At 41.0% G+C, this 16,951-nt stretch overlaps 1 protein-coding gene across 1 annotated transcript; it reads right to left on the bottom strand.

The window, feature by feature from the left end:
• Window positions 1-12,509: 12,509 nt before the first annotated feature.
• Window positions 12,510-16,588, bottom strand: bmp10 (bone morphogenetic protein 10). Its single transcript, XM_063017929.1, has 2 exons — window positions 16,195-16,588; window positions 12,510-15,503 (listed from the first exon to the last, which is right to left on the bottom strand). The coding sequence occupies exons 1-2, from the start codon at window positions 16,586-16,588 to the stop codon at window positions 14,470-14,472; spliced, it is 1,428 nt and encodes a 475-aa protein (XP_062873999.1). The 3' UTR covers window positions 12,510-14,469.
• Window positions 16,589-16,951: the final 363 nt, after the last annotated feature.

Below are 16,951 nucleotides of genomic sequence, written 5' to 3'. Positions count from 1 at the left end.
TATGAAACTGAATCATAATTGTAATAATCACTGTACATAAATTCCAAAGAAAAGGTGGAGGATGTCATGACCACTGGCTTGTTTTCAAACCACTTGATGAAAGCATGTTCAGGACCTCTTCTGACGACTTTTTTTTTCATGGCTTGATCCCCTATAGTGATGCACTCCTTTGGAATTTTGTTTTTCATGAGAGTTCCAGTACCTGCCAACCCTTTCTCCATCAGGGTGTCCAGGGTATTGAAAGTTGTAAAGAACCTTTCCAAAACAGGTGGGTTCCTCTGGGAACGGTCTCTGGCAAATGAAGGAGAGCTTGTTTTCCAATGCCCCATCCCCCTGTGACTCTTAAGGTGGTCTTACCCTCATAAACCACAAAATCTAAGACCATGCCACTTGGTGTGGCCAAGACAAACACCTTCGATCCAGTAGGGTATGGTTTGGCGTGTACATACTGGCGAATTGGGCCGCAACCAGTAAATGGAATCATTTGCTCATTAATGGACAATTTTCCTGTTCTAGGCTCTTTTAGACATCCTTGCCTCACTTTGTCCAGAAGAGACCTGACTTTCCACAAGAGGTCTGCTTTTGTCCTCACTGGAAATATCAAGATTATTGACAATCTTCCTTAGGAATTCCTTAGTTTATAGAATTAATTTTTGGTCATGGATTCTACCACTATTTAAACTCTGGTGTTAGAGGCCCAAAACATCTGAATATTTGGATACCCAAGAATATCTAAAATTTTTCAGGATTGGTGTTTAGTGCTGCTTCAGACACAAGGACTTCACGTTGGTTTGTGCACATAGCCATTTGACACACCATCATCAATGTGCTGTTCAAAATAAATAATTGTTCTGAATAGGAATAGGAGGATTATTCAGTTGAGGGTTAAATTTTAAGAAAATAATAAGGGTAGAATATAAGTTTCTTTCACAGTCGTCTTTACAACGAATTAGCGGAATAAATCTTTTTGTGACTTAAAAAATGTAAGTAAAAATGTATATGTGTAAATGTAAATGGTAATATAATACCTTGAGAATACAAAGTCAATGTGTACCACTGTAGTCCTGACCCAGAGTGGACAGCAACTGGATGGGGACGGTTCTACTTGCTCTGACTTTTCTGCCTCTGTTTGTCCTATCTTAATTGTATCATCTGCCTCAAACACTGCACCTTGTTCTTCCTCATCAGACAACTCAATATCTGAGTTTTCATCAACAATCTGCAGTAAAATTCTCTCTGCCTCTGACAGTGAATCCCTTCCATTTCAGTTGAAAAATTTGAGAACAAAACTGAGGTAATCAATACAAATGTCCATTGTGGAGTTCATTTTTTAAACACTCTCCTATCATGGTAAAAAATAGTTTTATTACTTTAGAAAATGGTTTCAAGTGTTCTTCAGAGATTCATATAAAATAATACAACAACATTTTAAGACATTTTAATGTGCTCAATTATAATTATTAAGCATTTACCTTTCTTCTTTCCATTAAAGGTGATTGTGTTGATGGACGCCATATTTTTTAAAGAGCAAGAGGCAGTTCCCCAAACCACACCACCATGAATTTGGTATCATTTAAAAGTTCTAAATGTCCTCTTTAGAGAACAAAAAGAGTTAGCCCAGTAGTATGCTTGGTGTGGGTGATATTCAAGTTTAAATATGTCCTCTAGAAAGGACAAAATTGAATTGCTGGTAGTCAGGAGGATATAGCAAATAAACGTTTTCACTGCTAGTTTATGTTCTTTTAGAGTTTCTGGTATTTAGTAACTCAAGCCAATGTAGTAAAATGGCAGTTAACAGGCGAATGTGATTTACACCGTGAAGTTTCACTGCTAAAATCTGAATAAAGATAATATATTACTTGTTCCTGTCCAGGACATTTTAACCAACGATACTTGGTGAGTTTGTGTATTTATTTACTTATGGCTAGATGGCTAATTTAAATATAAACATTTAGTCAATAACTAGCGTCTCGGTTTGATTCGCATGACTACCGAGTGGATCGCTAAAAGAATCGATTCCCACTTCCCAGATTCCGGTAATATTCTTTGCAGTATCACGCAAATAATGAACATGATCCGAGCCGTGCTTTTGTGTATCATTGCTTTATTTTAAAATATGAAGTCACCGCTCTTCAATTATTAGGGATAAAACGCGTCCCAAAAAATTAGAACACCTACAATTTATTGATATGTTCGTTCACCAAGAGTCGATTCTTTAAGGAATTTAGAATAAGGAGTCGACGGAAGCCACTGCGAACTTCCTACTAAATTATTCGTTTTACAACATTCTTATAAAAAATAAATACATAGAAAGAAGGAGCAAAAAACCTAATAACTGATGTTACCAGTGCTGTACAGATGCTATTAAAACTGAAAATAAAGAGTTTAAAGCAATGAACCCAAAGCAACTTCTATCCAGACTGTTATCAGTGAAAGGTGCAAAAGTAACATGTCATGGTGTGGGGTTGCATCACAGCGTGGATGTGCATATTGGGATTTTAGAGAGACATTTGCTTCTATCTAGAAGAAAAATGCATGGTTATTTTAGCAGTACAATGCCAGACCTTGTTCTGCATGAGTTTTGTAGATATAGAGTGTGTGTGCTTGACTGGCCTGCCTGCAGTCCAGATCTGCCTCCTATTGAAAATGGTGACCACAGACTGTTGAGCAGCTGAGGTCTCGTATCAAGCAAAAATGGTCAAGAATTCCACTTGGAAAACGATAACATTTAGTGTCTTCAGTTAAAGTTTTATCAGTTATGTGTTTGTGTGTTGCGGGCATCAAATTCTAACTTGTATATATTTACAAAATACGATGAGAATGGTCGGTGGAGGTTGGTCTTTCTATTTTTGTCAGTTAAATAAATGTTCAAATGTATTAACAAATACAGATAATTGTTTTTATTGCATTTTACAAAAGTCCCTTTATGTAGTTATAAGTACCACACAATAAATCAAAACCATATTGAATCAAATGAAAACCCTGATCTCTTAATTAAGATGCAAACAGAACCATTTTTCCTTATCGTCCAGATGCATTAACCTTTTAAGTCATTTATACTAAACATGGTGGTTATATTAAACATGGTATGAGCATAAAGTTGTGAAACTGCTCAGTGCCCTGTACCCTCCACAGGTCTTTGCACGGCCCTAATATTGTTCAATCGGTGCTTAATTCTGGCACGGAATCAAGTGTCAATGGTGGCTGTGGAATGTATAATATATAATATATCTTCATGTCATCATCAAAGCCGTGAAAGCTGAGACCGTCGCCGTGGTTCATTTGGACAAAGCATGTCATAAATTGTGAACAGAAGAGGGCCGTAAACTGATCCCTGAGGAATACAGAGTAGAGCAAGGTATGGCCACAGTTTCCCTATAGTGATAAAAAGCTATCCGTTAGTGAGATAGGATCAAACCGGGTATAAAACCATATTTGTAATACAAAAACGGTGTGTCATTTTTCACAGTATGTGAAGCCGTGCTGATATCAGGAAAGTTAAGAACCATATTAAATGGGCACAATTTAATAGGTATTTATACTAAAAACATTATGAGAAGCTCATACGAAAGTGTTTTCATTTTAAAAGCGAGTTATGCCAAACGCCTGAGCAGTTTCATTAGGGGATTAGTAGTAAGTCCTTATTGAGAAAGACATGGAACTCATTAAAAATAATAGGACGACTAGGGCCAGTCTGACTGTTGATGGGTTAGTGTTTATATGAACAGACATGTTTTCTCCTGCCACTCTGATTTCCTCCCACCTTTCAAAAAAAACATGCCCGTAGATGGGTTGGCTACTCTAAATTACCTCTAGGTAGGAGTGAGTGAGTATTGCAATACACTGGTGCTATGTGGAGGGCTGTTAAAAATTAGCGACTCTATAAAACAAGTGGGCTGTAAATGTTTTTATTCATCATGGGAGCAAAAGGATGATTGTTTTGATGTTGACTGGTTAATTATGGTTCATTATGTAGAGAATGTCCCCCTGCTGTTATGTAGACTGCGATGTCTACCATATGAAGGTGTTGTATAATGTAGTAAAAACAGCCTTAAAGTTCCTCACACTGTTTTTGTTTCCGTGTATATGTAATACCCCGCTGGGGCTCTTCAGACAAGCTCACTAGGGGTTTTACTGAATCTGTTTAGAAGATTCAGTGTGTTATCTTTGGCTCAGCATGGAAAATAAAGTACACAGAACCTCGTTCTGAACCGGTGGTGTTCATAGTGTGGGGTGGATTATATCATCATCATCATCACCACATCACATTTGGTTATGTTTAATTGTGAAGATGTTGTACAATGCAGAGCTTTGGGGGGGAAAAAGCCAGAGAAACCTTTAAAGTTTCAATTAATGGTCTGATTCTCAGGACTCGCCTCCCATGATCCCTCACACACACATATACAGCGGTACCTTGTAACTCGACGTCCCCTAAACTCAAAATCTTTGAAACTTGGCGCCCTTCATCGAGAAATTTGTACCCTTAAACTCTAGCCCTAGCAGACACGGTAGCCAATTAGAGTCCCACTGCCAATGATGCCCGCTAGATGATGCCCAGCCGACCGGTGGCAACGGCGAGTTTCGAACCGAGGAGTTCAGAATCTCAGAGCTGGTGTGCTAGCGGAATATCCCGCTGTGCCACTTGGGCGCCCTGCTGTTTGTTTTATATTATATTTGTGTCACTTTTAGTGTATAAGTGTCAAAAACAACCCCATTATTTTACGGGACCATGGAACGCATTAACAGGATTCTCATATATCCTAAAGGGAAAAAATACCTTGAAACTCAGCGCCTTTTAAACTAGACGCCACTCCCAGAACCAACTGACGTTGAGTGTCAAGGTACCACTGTACAACCAACTAGCCTGTCCACAAAGCTTGTTTGTTTGTTAATTTGTCTACTTTTGCATCCCAATTTAGTCGTATCCAATTGCCCAGGTATGACTTTCTTTCGCCGCTACAGACGCCCACCCCAATAGAGAACCAAGTATGGAGAATCACACACTTTTGTCTGTGGAGTGTGTGGAATAGTCACATGGACAGATGTGGAGGGGTGTTCTGTCCAGAAAAAGCTTAAATATCTCGGATCCAAGATTTAACAAGAATTTATCTGAAGCACAGCTGTTTGTAATGAAAGTCAGAAATAACAGGACAATAGGTCATGACCCACAGTCCCTCAGTAATGATTAATATATTAAAAGACGCCTGTCTAAGTGGGGGAAAATGTAACAATAAGCTATTTTACTCAGAAATCTGCTTTTATTCTTCACATAATTTGCTAACAGGTTTTGGTTTTACTGTGGCTCTGTTAGTGATCCACTGGGTGGCCTCGCTGTACTGGTTTTACTATTAAAGATCACACACACACACACACACACACACACACACACACACACACACACACACACTTCTCACAATACATGAATGCTTACTAATGTTTACTGTGGAAGCACTTCTGTAAGTCGCTCTGGATAAGAGCATCTGCTAAATGCCAAAAATGTAAATGTAAATTTACAAATATAAAATATAAAACAACATTAAAATGAGGAGTTTAATAAGTAAAATCAGTATGTAAAACAGCTCTTTATTTTAAGAGACAGTAGTAAGAGATAACAGGGTGGACGGCAACTTGAGGGACATGTGAAAAACTCTCATAATCAGCAATAAAATCAAACTCATAAAGAAAAATAAATCTGAGGTTTAGAGGGACTTAATCAAACCTTTAAACTGTAATGAAAGACTGAGATATTTTCATGATTAAACCTCATATATCATCACTAAATCAGAATGTACAGCACTGGGGATGTGGGGAAACCTCTGCTATCTAAGAGATAGAAACAGTATGTATACAGTCATTTTATTTTGGGGGGTAGAAAACATAGTGTTTAGTATTTGGAAGTGTTCATTATTTCACTAAGATGTTTAGAAATTGTATTGTTTAAAATTAACTTAATAAATACAATGATCAGTACTGGGGACACAAAAGGCACCGAATTGTAGGAATGACCCATATAAAATATATGCCCATATTTGTGCAAACTATATATGAATCTTAATAGAAATTGGAACAATTTCATATATTGACGTATATGTGTGGCCCATAGAAATATGCATGTGTGATGTGTTTTTTGACAGATATGTAATATATATAACTATTTATACATAAGAACATATATTATATTAAATATATATATTGTGGCATTGGTAAGAAGGAAGGAAGCGTCTTCCTCAAATGACATGAATGTTTAAAAAAAGAAAAAACATATCTTAGCATACAGCTTATATTTATAAATGTTATGTTAATAAAATTGCATTTATAAATGTAATATTTATGCTAACATATATGGATACACCATATAATACAATATTAAAATGAATCCTATGGATATACAGTGTATCACAAAAGTGAGTACACCCCTCACATTTCTGCAGATATTTAAGTATATCTTTTCATGGGACAACACTGACAAAATGACACTTTGACACAATGAAAAGTAGTCTGTGTGCAGCTTATATAACAGTGTAAATTTATTCTTCCCTCAAAATAACTCAATATACAGCCATTAATGTCTAAACCACCAGCAACAAAAGTGAGTACACCCCTAAGTGAAAGTTCCTGAAGTGTCAATATTTTGTGTGGCCACCATTATTTCCCAGAACTGCCTTAACTCTCCTGGGCATGGAGTTTACCAGAGCTTCACAGGTTGCCACTGGAATGCTTTTCCACTCCTCCATGACGACATCACGGAGCTGGCGGATATTCGAGACTTTGCGCTCCTCCACCTTCCGCTTGAGGATGCCCCAAAGATGTTCTATTGGGTTTAGGTCTGGAGACATGCTTGGCCAGTCCATCACCTTTACCCTCAGCCTCTTCAATAAAGCAGTGGTCGTCTTAGAGGTGTGTTTGGGGTCATTATCATGCTGGAACACTGCCCTGCGACCCAGTTTCCGGAGGGAGGGGATCATGCTCTGCTTCAGTATTTCACAGTACATATTGGAGTTCATGTGTCCCTCAATGAAATGTAACTCCCCAACACCTGCTGCACCCATGCAGCCCCAGACCATGGCATTCCCACCACCATGCTTGACTGTAGGCATGACACACTTATCTTTGTACTCCTCACCTGATTGCCGCCACACATGCTTGAGACCATCTGAACCAAACAAATTAATCTTGGTCTCATCAGACCATAGGACATGGTTCCAGTAATCCATGTCCTTTGTTGTTATGTCTTCAGCAAACTGTTTGCGGGCTTTCTTGTGTAGAGACTTCAGAAGAGGCTTCCTTCTGGGGTGACAGCCATGCAGACCAATTTGATGTAGTGTGCGGCGTATGGTCTGAGCACTGACAGGCTGACCCCCCACCTTTTCAATCTCTGCAGCAATGCTGACAGCACTCCTGCGCCTATCTTTCAAAGACAGCAGCTGGATGTGACGCTGAGCACGTGCACTCAGCTTCTTTGGACGACCAACGCGAGGTCTGTTCTGAGTGGACCCTGCTCTTTTAAAACGCTGGATGATCTTGGCCACTGTGCTGCAGCTCAGTTTCAGGGTGTTGGCAATCTTCTTGTAGCCTTGGCCATCTTCATGTAGCGCAACAATTCGTCTTTTAAGATCCTCAAAGAGTTCTTTGCCATGAGGTGCCATGTTGGAACTTTCAGTGACCAGTATGAGAGAGTGTGAGAGCTGTACTACTAAATTGAACACACCTGCTCCCTATGCACACCTGAGACCTAGTAACACTAACAAATCACATGACATTTTGGAGGGAAAATGACAAGCAGTGCTCAATTTGGACATTTAGGGGTGTAGTCTCTTAGGGGTGTACTCACTTTTGTTGCCGGTGGTTTAGACATTAATGGCTGTATATTGAGTTATTTTGAGGGAAGAATAAATTTACACTGTTATATAAGCTGCACACAGACTACTTTTCATTGTGTCAAAGTGTCATTTTGTCAGTGTTGTCCCATGAAAAGATATACTTAAATATCTGCAGAAATGTGAGGGGTGTACTCACTTTTGTGATACACTGTATGTACATGCACACTTTTTATTATGGGGTATTTCATGTATGTTATAAACTTACATCTACATAAATCCAGAGGATACATGTATGTTATAATAATATATCACCTTACAGCTAACATGTTTATATACTGTATATGGGCATATTCCTTCCTTTCTTACACAATATTAATATCCTTAAATTCACCTTTGCTCTCTTGATGCCTGCTGCGCTCACAACACCCACACTGGACGTTATGAGGATGTAGATACACAGACAATTACTGAAGGTTTGAATGTGTCTGCTGCCATCTGCATGCTACTCCCTGTGTATTCCCCCACACCAGCACATTAGTAACCCACCCGAGCACCCTTACTGCACTAATCACTCGAACGATTGAGTGTGCACTCAAGCAGAGACGTTTATTATTATATCTGTGCATCATTTTCACAATGACCCTAATTTTCATGCAAATCCGGGTTGCCAGTACCTGCTAGACTTGCCCTGCAGGAGTGGACAGCTGGGTGTACACGTGTACATTAGGAAGTATGGCTGCAGGGCGGGTAAAGTATTCCTGCAGTCCCACACGTAGCCCGCTGTACTCTCTGGAAATGGACACTGGCCCGGATGACGTCTCCGGCGACGAGCCGACACTCTATCACTTCCCTCATCACTTTATCTCCCTCACATCACCTGAAGCGGCCGTGGGCTGAATGGGGTCGGCCCTCAGCCGGACCGTTCTCCCGCTCCATTAAGGGCAATTAGAGCATATCCGCAGCATAAGTAAATATCCACGTTGCACTGGGCTCATCCTGTCTCCTGTTAACGCCAAGTCCTCTTTTCCTTCTTTTTTATTTGTGTAATTTATTTTTGGTGTAATGTTTGTCAATAAACAGTCTTAAAAAATTGTTTCTCCGTTCTGATTTCAAATGAAATGGTTTCAGATTTTGATGCCAAATGTAACACAGGACAGAGAACACGAGGAAGCAGCTGAATAAATGTTTAAACGTTTTATTTATTGAAAAACAGTCATGCAACACCTATTATCCATGTTAAAAAGTAGTTGCCTTTGAGCTTAACATCTGTTTGTGCCACCTTAAGCAGCAACATCTGCAACCAAACGTTTCCAACTGCTGAAGATCACTGTGGAGGAATGTTGGGCCACGTTTTATTTTGCCAGATCGCATGAATGTGCCCACTATAAAGCGCTTATGGACTTTTGCAATTTAGTGTCTAAGATCTTTCCACACCATCTCAGTCGTTCATTCATTCTTCAATGTCTTGCCACATGACCCAATATTTCTTGAACTTCAGATGACAGACTCAAGACTGGACGTTCTCTTTTCTGGGTTTTTGGTACCGGGCAAACTGTTTGATTCTATCAGGTGTGTCCAAGTCAACCAGGTCCTAAAGCAGCAAAGTATTCTCACACCATTACACTTTTACGACCATGCTGGCTGGATTTAAAAGGTTCCTATAATGGAGTGATGTGAAAAAATTCCACTTTTGACTCGTCCGTTCACAGAACAGGACCTCATTTCCTAGTCTCAATTACTTTTTATTGTTGGAGTCATCAGTGCTGCTTGCAGTTAGGCACATGCTTGTTTGGGTTATTTAATGATTTCCCATGCCAGCTTGGCCTGCAAATTTGAGTCTATGACCAGTATGACAACTGCTCTGCTGTGCTAACAGTCTTCAAAGCTGATACACAATGGATCTAAAATGCCAAAAAGGGTAATGATAAGAGCAGTACCTGAGTTTTTTTTATTGTTTAAGGGGCATTAAAGGAGTAAATGTGTGCATGTCACAACGTGCTGTGTTTAAATGTAATTTTTTTCTTACAGACAAAATTCCTGTGTGGACACGTGTGACACTTCACGTTATATTTTACTTATTTTTCACAACTTCACACATGCTCTAATGATGGGCGGCACGATGGCTAAGTTGGGCAGTCCGTGTCCTTTCTGTGTGGAGTTTGCATGTTCTCCCCGTGTCTGTGTGGGTTTACTTCGGGTGCTCCGGTTTCCTCCCACAGTCCAAAAAAATGCAGCCAGGCTAATTGGAGACACTGAATTGTCCTATAGGTACCTGGCCGCTAGGATGCATAAACCAGTGCATTGTAGTGCCGGTCCTAAGCCCGGATAAATAGGGAGGGTCGTGTCAGGAAGGGCATCCGGCGTAAAAACTGTGCCAAATTAATAAAGCGGATCACGATCCGCCAGCGACTTCTAACGGGAGCAGCCGAGGAAATAGATAGACACATGCTCTAATTATCATGTGAAATTAATGACTTTATTCAATAATTCATTCATTGTCTGTTTTACAACTGCTTTATCCTGGTCAGGGTTGTGGTGGGTCTGATTCATTGGGCTTAAGGTAGGAAACACCTCGGAGAGGTCGCCATTCCATCACAGGGCACACACACACACGCACAGAATTTTTAGTCGCTCCAATTAGCCTGACTAAAACCTACACGGACACAGGGAGAACATACAAACTCCACACAGAAAAAACACTTCATGCTTGCTTCATGCTGTGAGATGACGTCGCCACCCATTGCACCACCGTGCTGCTCCTAATGTGCTTACATAACTTATAAATGGGATCTGCAGGAATCTGATATGCAAACAATATTCATTAAAACTGATTTGTTTGAATAACTACATCAGAGTTTGTAAATAAAAAGCAGCACTAATTAGTCCTGTGATTGTTGCTCAGATTTATTATAGCATCATTAATTGACAAGCAGTCCTTTCAACAACTTTGTATTCTAAAGTTTTTATTCTATAGCATAATGCTAACGTTATTCTGATCTATCATCCGCCGCTGGTGTGCAGCGTGTTTATCCAGTACACATGCTAATAGCGTTCTATTTCAGCTTAGCGGCGGGTGGTCCATCATTAGCTGACAGTGTCCAGATGTGAAGTTGTAAATAGCTTCCTAATGGAAAAACTGGAAGTACAGGAAGGGTTTTAGTATTTTTGTCAGGGTGTTTGAACCCCAGATTTCTATATTTAGCTCCCACCCCCCATAATATCATGTAATCACCAAACATAACACTGAAAACATCCACTCATGCAGCCGGACAGTTCTCACTGTGCTTTTATATTTACAAAATAATCACTTAACTGTAAAAAATATTTTAAAAAATACTATTTTTATGCAGAATCAACTCCAGAATTATTGATGGTAAAAACACAGGTTAAAAAAAGATTTGGGAACGTTTGAACCTTTCATTACAGTACATTTGTTCTAAAATCAAATATTAAAATCATTTTTAACAAAAAACATTCACAGATATTCTACACAGGCAGTTGTAGCCTAGGTTAAGGTATTGGACTAGTAATCGACTATAAAAGGTTACTTGTTCAAGCCCCACCACTACCAGGCTGCCACTGTTGGGCCCTTGAGCAAGGCCCTTAACCCTAATTGCTTAGACAGTATACTGTCACAGTGCTGTAAGTCGTTTTAGATAAAAGCGTCTGCTAAATACTGAAAATATGTAAATATTGACCAACTAAGCAGCTCTGCATGAATTTTCTATTATTATTTCATTTTCATGTTTTTACCACAGCTTTATCATGGTCAGGGTTGCAGGGTTGAGTCTGTTTTTTTGGTGGAATTACTGGGTGTAATGGAGTAACACATCCAGACAGGATGCCAATCCATCGTGGGGCCTCGGTGGCTCAGTAGGTAGCACTGTCGTCCCAGAGCAAGAAGGTCCTGGGTTTGAGTCCCAGGTGGAGTGATCTGGGTCCTTTCTGTGTGGAGTTTGCATGTTCTCCCCGTGTCTGCATGGGTTTCCTCGCACAGTCCAAAGACATGCAGTCAGGTTAATTGGAGACACTGAATTGTCCTACAGGTGAATGTGTGTGTGTGTGTGTGTGTGTGCCCTGCGATAAACAGGCGCCCCGTCCAGGGTGTTACTGTGTGCCTTGCGCCCATTGAAAAGCTGGGATAGACTCCAGCACCCTTGACGACCCTGATTGGATAAGCGGTTAAGAAAGTGAGTGCGTGAGTGATTTTTCTCAATTGTTTACTGTGAAGTGTTTGTGTGTATTAGTCGCTTGCTTTGATTACCGTTCTGAGAAGTGGTTTACAAGTGCTACTTGTGCTTTGCATCATTTTCTGTTTAAAACATCCTTAAAACATTTGTATTTTAAGGCACATCAGCTGCATTTGGACAGATTAACTTCCTGTCATCTCTATATTGTTTAGGATTTGTTTTGGAAGGAAACATGTACATTATTAATCCAAGCAAAGTTTAAATAAAGATCTTTGGAGGTGTCACGTTGTAAAATACTTGGTGTATTGGAGTGGTCCATGTGAAAACAGGCTAAATATAACGACTTTACAGCACCACTTAAGCAGAATATAGTATAAACATTTATTAAAGCACATGTACATATTTATATGCTAACATTTATTTACATACATACAGTATAATGATATACAAACTCAATCGACAATAAACTTAATAAATTAATCTCAATAAATAGGCTTTTTCTTTATAAAGCAGCAGTATGAAATTACATTTCATAGCTTAACCTTAGTCGCAAAAAAGAAATCATCTGTTTCAATCAGGGGATTTGAGCTCTCTTTTACTGGAAAAGTTCATTTTAAGAAATAAACATGATTAGCAAAAAGCGAAAGCAAGTAGCACAGAATATCATACATTAAAAGATGTATAGATGTACACTACATGTAGTAACTAGACAAAACATTCAGCTAGCCAGAATTGAAATCTAATACTGCCTGTGTTAGAACGTTGGGCTGAACTATCTAAAAACAATCCTGAATGATAGATGATAGATATTAGCTAGATTATCAGAACGGTCATTAACTTATTCAGTTTTTGAAAAGAAGAACAGCTTAAATTTACAAACATAACATCACTGCATATGCATGTTCTGAAGATGTGATATTATAATGATTTGCTCTATGATGTTAGAGAAACGTTTTATATACTGTATGGACATCTAACATTGAAGGAAAATTTGTAGTTTTGGTTTTATTGTTCAGGTCTTATGTTTTTAGATTTGTACAGCTAAATGTAAGAGCTAAAACTGAATCTAATGCTTTCCCTAACACAGGAAAAGTTAGCCTGAAGAACAACAGAGGTTGAGCCAGATATAGAGGTAACACAAACAAATTGGGAAACAGGAGCCGTAAACAATAATAATCCCCCTCATCGCGCCAGATTGGGGTCAGGAAATCGAAGCGACGTTTAGGACCGGTGGAATTGCTGCCACCTCCATAGCTGCTTGGAATGGCCACTTGCATGTTTTTCAGCTCAGACACCTTCTTATCATTGTCTGCCGGAGTCATGGGAGCTTAGCTCGCACGCCATGCGGAGCAACAGGACGAAGATAACTCTGTGACCTCCACCCCGCCACCTCCCATCTACCGTCACCCCTTTTGATTCGGGTTGATGCGCACTGGATCTTGGGAAGAGCGTGGAACTTCCTCCATCTGCTGTCCTGCTTCTCTCATGGGCCTGATAGTACAGTGTTAGTCCAAAGTGCTGCATTCTTTAAAAATTACACAGAGAAAAGCAAGTTCTGAGGTAATGAATAGATTGAAATTGCTTAAAGCAAAACAAACAAACAAAAAAACATGAATGGTCCTTGGTTGATCTGGCCATGTATGCATTAAGTACAAGTACAGGTTACATGTTCAGTTCTGTCATCCAGAACCTGTAGAATACTGTAGAATGTCCAGTGTTCATGCGAACCACCAGCCTGAAACACTGTTCAAGAGTTTTTCTCATCGACCAGCAAAATATCTCGCTCTCCATCGTTCTGGTTTGTTTCATTGCGCTTCCTTCTCTGATAACCACGTTGCTTTGCCTTGGATGGCCCGTATCGAATTTAGGAAGCTGTGTATTGACTCAGGGCAGAGGGGAATGCTGATATGATGCTGAAGAGACTGGATCCTGGCGGTGTTCACAGGCCTTGCGCCTCTGCAGGGGTCAGCTTCGTGACCCTTGAATGTTTGGAGTTCACCGGCCCTCTAAAACCAGAGTTTTGCTGTAATGAGATGGATTTAGAACTTTTCTAACCCTTTCTAAACCTTGGGAGAGACAAAATACAAGACATTTCCATAGCAAGTCGAATAGGCAACTTAAGAAAAGCAAGAATTCTTTCTTAGAAATTGCTTTGAATTATAGTCGTCTTCATTTAGAAACAAAGTCTATAAAGGAATTAGTCTTGCAATGCGTTAGATAATCTCAGAATAGCTTCCGAACTTAAACTTTCCCTCGTTTGTTATCGTCCCTTTGGAAAATCAATTAAAGCAGCTTCGTATCAGTCACAAAGTCTTTTGATTCTGTTTATCACCTTAACAGACCTTAGGCTTCGGAGCTCCTTATATCCTGATATTAGCTTGTTCTCCTCCAACTTCTATTTTCCGTTTTATTTGGAGTTTCTGACCACACATCACAACCCTCGTCTCGTTCCTTAAGGACTATCTGCAGCCACACTCGGCCACCACCATGCCCTCGTACTTGTACTGATAGGTGACCACACCCGAATCGTCCAGGTAAAGGAGCGAGATGGGATCGAGCTTGGTGGGGACGCAGCAGGCTCTGGAGACCGTCTTCGGACTTTTGAGGCTCACGAGCGTCTGCACGATGGCGTGTTTGGTCGGAGTGACGTGATTGGTCAGAGGGTAGGTACAGACCCCGGTGCATTCGTATGCCTCGTAGCCCTGAGGCTCCAAGATCCAAGAGTCCCAACCGATGTCCTTGAAGTCGACGTATAGCGAGCTCTTCTTGCATTGGTTGCCCTTGGCATTCCTTCGAATCCTCGAGGCCGTGTCGTAGATGAGGTTGGAGCGCATCTGGAGCAGGGCGGCTTCGTCCGGTTCTTCGTTTTTGTCCTGCTCTCCACCCCCCATAGTCCCCAGCTCTCCCCAAAGATCCATGAGTTCCAACTCCAGGTTGTCATTCAGACCTGGGCTGGGCACTTCATGCTTGATCATTTCACTTAACTCCTGTCTTTCCCCCCTGTGATCTGTGCTCTGGTCATTGGAAAATACGATAATCAGAGGTTTGTGCCGCTCCCCCGGGTCGGTATCAATCTCCATGTTTCCGTCTGTCGTGGGACCTTCAACCTCCGAGCTGTTGTGCGAGTTCAGACTCTCGATGTGAACCTCCAGCTTGTGGGTGGTGTCGGAGTCTAGATTGCGCCAGTGTTGCACGGCGGCAGTCATGTCGAAAGTCTCCCACCCGTTGTCGGTGCCGTATACCTGCCGCGATGCCAGCTCCGCTAGCTGCACCGGTTCCTCCTCTGCTTGTCTCGGCCAGCTGTCGTTCCCCTGCACAACCTCGTAAACGGTCACCTTGCGGTCGACGCCAGCATACAGGTGCCGGTCGGTCTGGACCAGGGTGTAGAGACGGAGCTCGGCGGCCATGACTCGCTCATGGTGCGGGATGGAGATGTTAAAGACGAGCGCATGTCGCCTCACGCCGTCGGGACCCACGAGGCTCGGAGACGACTCTGAAACAACAACAACAACACACCTTATTTGGGGCTTTAGATCCTACATTAACACCTTGTATATATTTTTTCATTCGATATTGACATGTAGCGAGCATTTAATGCTGGGTTTTATTTCACATGTAGAAATTAATGAGGGGCAACAGTTAGTTCCCTTCATTATGTAATTATAATCCAGGGACACTAGCAACACCCTAACAACCACCTAGAAACCTTCTACCAACTCCTTGGGATACCTTGGGATTTTCAGCATTTAGCTGATGCTTTTATTTAAAGCGACTTACAGTACTGTGACAGTACACTGTCTAAGTAATTGAGAATTAAGGGCCTTGCTCAAGGACCCAACAGTGTCAACTTGGCAGTGATTGGGCTTGAACCAGCTGCCTTCCGATTACTAGTCCATTACCTAGAAAAAACATAGCAACCACCTAGTAACTCAACCAATACAAGCAACCAACTACAAAACACAGCAAACTACCAGCAAAGATCTGAGATACCATAACAACAACTAAGCAATGACATAGCAACACTATTAAAACCAGCTAGCGACTGCTCAAAAATCATCAGAAATACCATAGCAATCATCTAACAACACACTAGCAATATTAGTAATTATCATATTATATTTCTCTCTCCAAATTACACCAAAGACTTCAGAATTTAAAATGATGCTAAACGAAATAAAATCTACCTTCATTTTCGAAGCTCCGCACGATGTTAGCAGACGGCATGGACGTTCTGTCGTTAGCAAAACGATTGTACAGCTCCAGCATGTATTCTGGCGGTTCCACCCTGTGTGCACCGGGCTGCATCGAAAGCCTGTGGCCCGACAGGTTGAAGGTTCGGAGAAACTGTCCTCTCACAGTCTCTAGCAGATTTTGCATATCCACCTCACCGTCTTGCTCCAGAAACGAGGGGTCCACGACCCCTCCGCGGCCTTCGTCTAGCCCCGGAGCCGTTCGGTGCCTCTCGGGGGAGCTGATAGGACTGGCGTTTCCAAAACGAGGCCCCAGAAGGAGCAGAAGAAAGGAAAGACAATGCACTGTAGGGGTGAACCAATATTTCCAAACCCAAGTACAAGCCATGGTCAGAGCAGAGGTGCGATAGAAGTGGATAGCTTCGATTAGCTAAAATAATTTCCAATATGCTGAAGGCTTTACATAGCAAGAGGAGCAGGGTATATCCAAGTAGGAACACAAATCCAGACTTCTAATGTTACGATACACCTTCCATTTGATGTCCGAGGAGTTTGGGTTGAAGCGCGGCGTAATGATTCCACAGTGACTGTGTTGGTGACTGTGTTGGTTTCTCTCTCCGTGGCTACATATCTTCTACTCTCTTATCTAAAGCAGTGTGTATGTGTGTGTGTGTGTGTGTGTTTGTGTGTGTGTGTGTGTGTACTGCTATCTGAGGGCTTTCCCTAATTAAGACTTTGTAAACATAATTCT

Source organism: Trichomycterus rosablanca, chromosome 21, assembly GCF_030014385.1.
Source record: "Trichomycterus rosablanca isolate fTriRos1 chromosome 21, fTriRos1.hap1, whole genome shotgun sequence".
Classification (NCBI taxonomy): domain Eukaryota; kingdom Metazoa; phylum Chordata; class Actinopteri; order Siluriformes; family Trichomycteridae; genus Trichomycterus; species Trichomycterus rosablanca.
The sequence above is the reverse complement of the archived record's forward strand: the minus strand, read 5'-3'. Positions and strand labels throughout refer to the sequence as shown.

Coding starts and splice junctions, on each gene's coding strand:
- bmp10 (XM_063017929.1), bottom strand. CDS start 16,588: ATGGCTTGTACTTGGGTTTGGAAATATTGGTTCACCCCTACAGTGCAT. Junction 15,504..16,194: donor GCGGAGCTTCGAAAATGAAG/GTAGATTTTATT, acceptor TTGTTGTTTCAG/AGTCGTCTCCGAGCCTCGTG.